The 7,903-nt window shown below is 39.0% G+C and overlaps 1 protein-coding gene across 2 annotated transcripts in view; it reads left to right on the forward strand.

The window, feature by feature from the left end:
• mrpl11 (mitochondrial ribosomal protein L11) overlaps positions 1-7,434 on the forward strand; it is a 39,063-nt gene extending 31,629 nt beyond the window's left edge. For both annotated transcript variants that reach the window (XM_051420608.1, XM_051420609.1), the window contains exons 4-6: positions 4,038-4,131; positions 4,529-4,688; positions 7,192-7,434. In XM_051420608.1, coding sequence (XP_051276568.1) covers positions 4,038-4,131; positions 4,529-4,688; positions 7,192-7,300 — 363 coding nt within the window. In that variant the 3' untranslated portion in view covers positions 7,301-7,434. The remainder of the gene's footprint in view (positions 1-4,037; positions 4,132-4,528; positions 4,689-7,191) is intronic.
• The last annotated feature ends 469 nt before the right edge of the window (positions 7,435-7,903 follow it).

Genomic DNA, 7,903 nt, shown 5'->3' on the forward strand with positions numbered 1-7,903 from the left:
CCACGATTGTGGTTAATTCCACTAGCTGCATAACATTACCAGAGCACTTCCATTATTCATACTCCACCATCGAAGTAAGCCTTTCCATTTGCATTCATTAATGAAGCAATACCCAGAGGAACTTGGAGTCAAGAAGCATTAAGTGCATACAAGTAATGTGAATTACTCAGAAAATCAGTGTTATGACTTTTATTTTTTATTTTACACAACCACATTTTGTGTGACTCGTCACAACCCCCTCCCACCTCTTTGTGTTAGTTCAAATCAGGAGTTGCGTCCTTTCTGCTGAATAAATGTCTGTTGTAATGAGGTTTATGATGTAAGAAGGGAAAGCCTAATCCTTTAAAAGGCGTGCATTTATTTTGACATGCAATATCCAGCAACTGCTCTGCCATCACATCTGGGGCCTCGCTGCTGCCCATCACTGCCATCTGCTGGTGGGTTTTAGTGCTCGTTCTGTTTGGATTGTACTATGTATACTCTACACTGTTTCACGTGTTCATGCAACATGTTGCAGCCTCTGAGATTGATGTTTCTCAGCTCGACTTTCATTTCAGCCTTGTCGACAGCTTTGAGCACATCACAGTGCCCTTCATCTTACTTTAAAAGAACAGTTTGACATTTTGGGAAATCCACTTATTCCTGGTCTTGCAGAGAATTAGATGGGAGGATCGATACCACTCTCATATCTGTGTGTTAACTAAGCTGTTAGAGCCGGGGGGATATTAGCTTAGCATAAAGACTGGAAACACGGGGGGGGGGAACCAACCAGGCTGGCTCTGTTTAAAGTTTGAAAAAATCTGCCTACCAGCACTGATTAACATTATGTATCTCATTTGTTTAATCCATACACAAACAGACATATCACAAGATTAAGAGTCTACAGCCATGCTCGCGGCTCTGTGAGGCTGTACAGTGCTTTCAGCTAAATGCTAATGTCAGCATGCTAATGTGCTGACAAAGCTAACATGCTGATGTTTAATTAGCACTAAACATAAAGTAGAGCAGAGGTTAATGGGAGTGCCATTCATTTAGCAGGTGTTTCATCATAAATAAATATTAAACACATTAAAATGTTGACCTAATGATGAAAGTAGATGAAACGAGAATAATCAAAGTTATTAAATTCATCCTGAAGGGGGACACGAACATCTTCACCGTGTTTCATGGCAGTCTATCCATCAGTGAACCAACAGACCAGCAAACTGAAATTGTCGTCAATAAAAATTACAGGTTGTGGTTATACAGGGAGTTATGTGCTGGAACTATTTCCTGGTAAAAAGTGGCTCAGTGCAGTGCAACAATGTGTCAAGAGAATTTGTGTAAATGTTAAGGAAACGAGATATAGCGGATTATGTTTACATTTAGAGAGCAGGCTAGCTGTTTCCCTCTGTTTTCAGTCTTTGTGCTAAGCTAAGCTAATCGCATCTGATCCAACTCTCGGCATGAAAGTTCAAAATATTGAACTATTCTTTATTTTATTTTTTTTTTTTGCTGCTCCCATACTTGTTCCTACACCATCACTCCACTTCTATCTGTCTGCGTATTTTTCACTTTGTCATTTTGCAGGAAAAGCCTGGTGCAGTAAATGTTTGTGTTTCGTCTTATAACAATAGAAGAGGAAACAACAGCGACACATTGGACCTTTGCAACCGATAGGCTTCCTGCAGATAGAGAAAAATTCTGTTCCCTCTGTCGAAAGGTCACTACTGTTAGATAACACGTCTCAGATGACAAATCACCTGCTCTGTGGTATCTTCTCAGCTCAGCCTACAGTTTATTGCCCTGTGTTTGTTTGTTTGTTTTTTATGTGACAGATAACAGATAATCTAAAGTAAATTTTCTTCAGATGATTTATTAATTGAATCTATGTGTCAGATTTTAATAAATAAACGTCTGCGACCAGGGAATGAGTCTGAATTAAAAGAAAAGGTTCAGAATAACTCAGCGAGGCTGAAGAGATTATTTTTATTTTTGTCCCGAGGGGAGGATGCAAAGGGCGAGCAAATGAGGCTGGAGAGCAGATGTGCAGCAGCACACAGTTGGAGACGCAGGGGGTGGACAAAATAATGTAAACACTTCATGCAAAATGTCTTAGGTTACTTCAATGTTAAAGATGAGCGTTCACTCATCATTTATTATCAGAATTATAAACGCTGCAGTTGTTTTGGTTGCACAATTCTCAATTTTACTTTTTTGGTTCACTGTCACTGATCTCATCACCATTTGTTTCCTGCTGCAGCAGTAAAATACCTACTGTCTGCTACCTGTCCACCACCAAACAGCAGACAGATATTTAGTGACTTAGTTTTATCAGGTGACCAGAAACACGACTACTGATGAATGCTAATGTTGCTCCATATCTACTGGATATGTAAATAGGCAGCTCTTTCCTAACACCTTCACCATATCAACTTTATAAGGCAGCAGTATATCAGAGTTATGTTCACAGCTTGTTGTGTTCTCATATTAATACAAACGGTTGCAATAAAAGACAAAATGATGATAATTGAATTGAAAATGATAATAAATAATTGTTTACAGGTGGGACAGTAATAATAAAAACAGTGGTTGTTGTTGTTATTTTATAGTTTCTGTTAGTAGTTAGATAGTAACTATTGTACTGAACACAGGAATGAATTAGGCCCAAGGTATGAATACAATGGAAGGAAGCACTACTTGAATCTGAGAGGGACAAAAAAAAAAAGGAGGTACTGATTAACAGGGAACCTCAAATACTGTAGACGAGAGGAAATGATTCTCCCCAAAAACTGTCCACTGCTTCATTGAAGACCCCGAGGAAGACTAGTGAGCGGTCGTTACACATTCGTCTGAGCGTTAATTATGTAGCCTCGATTATAAAGTCTTTTTACCTTTTTGGCATTTAACTCAGCTGTCTGCCTTGAATTTTTTATGGGAACTCAGTCTCTAGGTCCAAGCTACAGTATGTTGATACTTCAGTTTTGAATTTCAATTAGAATCTGTTGAACGTTTCAAAACACAGGAAAACCTCATTACTTGTGTCTGTGCTCGTGTTTCATTTCATTTATTATCAAGTGCCTGAAAACTGATGTACAGTATGTTGGGTCAGAGCTGTAGTTATCATTGAGGACACATTTTCAATGATGTTTCTTTTTATATTCAACCTTTGGAGGTTTATCAATCCATTCATTAAATTAAAACCATATAGATGAATAATGAGTTATATAAACAGCCTTTAACTCATCATGTTGAAATTGCCGAATTGAACCAGTCACATACAGTTCACACTTTTGAGTCAAAGGTCAAAAATGATTGTGACCTCAAAATGAATTTGGCTGATTCCAGATTTCACACACATGTTGACTGGAACGACACATTGAGTAAACAATAATTAGCTTTCATCTTCCCATCTCATCCATTCAGACTCTCACTTACTGCCTCATTCTGAATTTCGAGCATTATCAGAATCATCTGACTACGAACAACGTACTGGATCGCGTGTAGCTAATCTATCAAAAAAAAAAAAATTAAAAACACCACATTTTGTATAGCTGTACTCTATAAGAATACATTTTTACTTAGTAATCAAGTTCACGTGTTCTGTATATTCACTACAATAAAAAGTCAGCCTGAGAGGCATTTTCAGACTTGTAGAGCTAGCTAATGTTAGCTCAATTAGCCAGCTGCAGCAGCTGATGGAAACTGCCAGCAACAGTTGTTATTTCAGCTGGTCGTCGGCCAGAAATGATGAGCATGCTTTTGTCAACTTCTATCTAAAATCCAGGTCCAATTGTTTCAAAAATTACTATGAATTTTTATGGTAAATCTGCCAACTTTGCCATTTAGTTGAATGAATGAAAAAACGTTTGTTTTTATAGTCTGTGCATTCATTTCTTTGCAGCGGTGGTGGTGTGCTGAGGAAATCATGAGCTCAGTACTTTAATCCAGGTTGAAGCTCATGCTTGGCTGAGATTATAATCTCATGGAAATCACATGTTCACACCTCCACCTTTTGATTGTAGGTTTTAACTTGGATTCTTCTTCTGTCTCCTCAGCCTGACAGAACCTATGACCTGAAGATCGGCCAGCCCACGGTGTCTTACTTCCTCAAGCAAGCAGCGGGCATCGCGAAAGGCGCTGGAAAGACAGGTGAGATGTGCTGCTGCACTCATGTGTCCGCTCTCACTCCAATCTGCACCCGCTGAGCCCATCCTGTAATGGACACACGTCTCTCCCTGGACTCAGTTTTGAGCTTTGCTGTGATTGATGTTATATTCATGACGTGGGGGAACTGCAGCGGAGGAAGGAAGTGGCAAAGGTGGTGTGTTATGAAAAGAGAATTATGAATTTCTACCTTTAATGCTTAAAGCTATCTCCAGCCTGGTTTCAGCTGTTGACTTCTAATACCACCTCTACACTGTCTCCAACACACACACATACCCCCACTTTGTCCTCTTTTGTGCCAAACTCTTCTCTGTACGTTTATTGAATTTTTCCTCCTTTGTATTGTGTATTCACACTCTCGAGTCTCTTTTTTTGTGTGAAGGCCACGAGACAGCAGGGATGGTGTCGGTGAGGGCAGTGTATGAGATTGCCCAGGTGAAAGCCCAGGACGAGTGCTTCAAAATAAGGAACGCCTCTCTAGAATACGTTGTCAAATCCATTGTCGGCTCTGCTCGTTCGCTGGGCATCAAGATCGTCAACGAGTAAGTCCTGATCCTGTGCACTTATAATGTCATTGTATTGACCTCAGGTCACCATAAACCTGACCTGTGTGCATGTAAGCAGTGTAGTCATTGCGCCTTTCTAGTCTTCCGACCACTCAAAGCGCTTTTACACTACGTGGCACATTCACCCTTTCACACACATTCACACAGTGATGGCAAAGTCCATCGAACTGAAACTAATACATACATACACATTCACACACCGATCGGGAGCAATTTGGTGTTCAGTATCTTGCTCAAGGATACTTCGACATGTGGCACCAGGATCAAACCCCAATCGCCGGGGATCGAACCCACAACCTTCCGATTAAGGAACGACCGGCTCTTCCTCTGAGCCACAGCCGCCCACCCGTAAGCTGTCCTGACGTTTTATGTAGTTCTTTAAAACCAAACACACAGTGTCACAAACATAAAGCTTCATACATATTTCAGCAGAATTACAAAGAAAACAAGTGAATGACCCTGGTGTCATCTGTAGATGCTGCTGTGCCTCTTAACAGCCAGTAGAGGGCGGATAAGGTAACAGTAAAGTGACCACAGTGACCACATTCAGCAACAGTGTATAATTCAGTAAAAACAGCAAAAACTGTTGTAAAGTCAAAGTGCTCAGTCAAAGGTTGGGACGTCCCCATCACATCTATTTATGATCCCTCAAGTCTTTAATATTGAGTATCTTTCAGTACTGACGCCTATTCAGTATTTCTTTGTCAAATGTACATACTTTTTTCCCAGTGTAATACAGCTTCACGGTGCATGTTTAGGCTAGATTTTTGTTTTATTTCAAACATGTAAAAAGAAATTAAAAAATATAATTGAGAAAAATTGTTAACCGGTTTTCAGCTAGAATCGGTTCTTGGTTCCCATTTATAGTCTGGTGGTCCAACAAGCTTTGAAAACTTGGGAGGGTGTACAGGGTTAAAAAAGTGTGCAAGGTATTATGTATTTGTTTGTTTGTTGTTTTTTGTTTTTTTTTATATTTATGTGTTAATCTTTGCCGTTCCGATCCAGTACCTTACAATCGTAATACTTAACATCATCATATAGTATCTACTGTACCACCAGTGTACTTTATATGCTCGGGCATTATTCAGTATATATTTCGATTTTGTGTATGGTCCCAGTTTAGTTTTAACGATGCAATTTGCCACCCACCTTAATAAGATACTCTAAGTATTTGTCTTTCTCCCTATGTGTCTGTCTTTAGTTTATGGTGCAGTTGTAATAAATTCATATTGTGTTGCAGAGGTCATTTTTTTGTTTTGCAGCCTGACTCTCTTTATACAAAATAACATGAATAATAACATGAGCACCCGACAATAACAAGCAGTGCAACACCATCAGGAATTACAGTCTCAAAAATTCAATCAGCAGCTCTGTCTTGGCATCCTGCTGGTTCTTGTGGTTTAAGATGCGTACTACATAATAACAATGTCCCTGGTTTGATTCCAGCCAGGGACCTTTTGTTGCATGCCATCCCACCTCTATCCCGTGTATCCTGTCTGGACCTGTACTGTGAGACATCTAATTAACAACAAAAAACCTTTCAAAATAAAATAATGAAAGGAGCTCTGACACAGTAGTGGTGTAAAGCAGGATGTAGTGTTCACACTGGTAAAGTGGTACAATAATAACAATATGTAACACATGTTGCACAATGTCCTGCTAGTATAAAACAGTATATGGTATATATTGTGTTCAATCAGTATGTAGTATGGATTTGGGACACAGAGATTCAACAGAAATTGAATGCTATAGGCTTAACAAAGATTGTACATCGTGCTTTTGTATCAGCTGCTTTGGATTACACAGATGTGACATCCCCCCCACTTGCTTACCCGTGAGGGGCTTTGCATCTTAACATCCACCTGTGTTTACTCTCATACTTTCAGATATTTATCATTTATTCCTTTTATTTTGCCATGAACTGTTTCAGCTCAGTTCTCTTCCACAATCACACTCCCTCAACCTGCCGCATTATTTCAGTTAATGATATTGTACTTTTCCCAGAATCCCTTTCTCCCCCTTACTTAAAACCTAACATGTCTTGCGGCTGCAGAGCATTATGATTTATTGAGAGTATTGTCAGTGGAGGAATTGGTATCTCAGCCTCTTTTACAATGGATTTCTCCCTGGATGGTTGTTGAACACTGTTGCACTGTGGTGAGTCCAGAAAGAAGACATTGCTCTTTGGTTCTGGGAGACTGATGTTTAAAGTTAATGTTGCAGATAGCTGAAGGATTTTCTGCTATTAAACATCACCATGTCCACTGGAAATATCGCGATCTGCTGTTTTCAATCCACATTTGTCCAATTTTATTACATTTTAAATCACCAAACTACTAAAGTGATGTAGGGATGCAAGGAACACCGTCCTTAACATTTTGGCGTTTTAACAGTGTTAATGATTTATTAACCCTGTTGAATATAAACTGAGTGAATATACATTTTTCTTCTTTTTCCCCCTCCTCCTCCTCTTCTTCAGTCTCTCAGCTGATGAGTACAAAATCTTCTTGGAGCAGAGAGAGTTGAAGTTGAAAGCTGATGCAGAAGCCGCTGCAGCTGCTGCAGTTGAAGCGGGCAAAAGGAAATGAAGACCTGCAACATCTAATATTAACGCCCCCATTCCTGTTTCTATTGACTCTATAAATGATCCACATTCTTAAAAAAAAAAACACTGTTAACGTTGTACGTGTCTGATCTTAATAAACAGTTGTTATGTAATATATTTTTTTCTCTCTTGTGTCCTTATTCACAGCTGATAATAAGATATTTCTTTACAACAAATTGTTTTGTTTTTTGTATTTTAGAATTATTTAAGAGATGTTACTTCATCTACATTTTTGCAACAAAAGCATCCACTCGAATATTGAAAATATTTATGACCCCGAGCGTTTCATTTCCTCTGAGCCAAGCTAATGAAAATGTAATTGCTCTGTCTTGGAAGGTTTTGTACATGCAGTCTCTTTGATGTTATTATCTATTATTAACACTTCTGGAAGCGATTTGGCTTTCTGTCAGGTTGTGCAGATGGTTTCTTGCACACTTGACACACTTCTTATCAATCTGTGATCTAAAGGGTTCATCACATGAATTATTGCAAAAGTCACATGGACTAATGGTCAGTCGGTAACTCAAATATTGTTGAGTGGAATTATAATGTCAAGTTTTGTTTTACACATATAGAAGGTTTGGTC

This window comes from Dicentrarchus labrax, unplaced genomic scaffold (assembly GCF_905237075.1).
Source record: "Dicentrarchus labrax unplaced genomic scaffold, dlabrax2021, whole genome shotgun sequence".
NCBI classification, from domain to species: Eukaryota; Metazoa; Chordata; class Actinopteri; family Moronidae; genus Dicentrarchus; species Dicentrarchus labrax.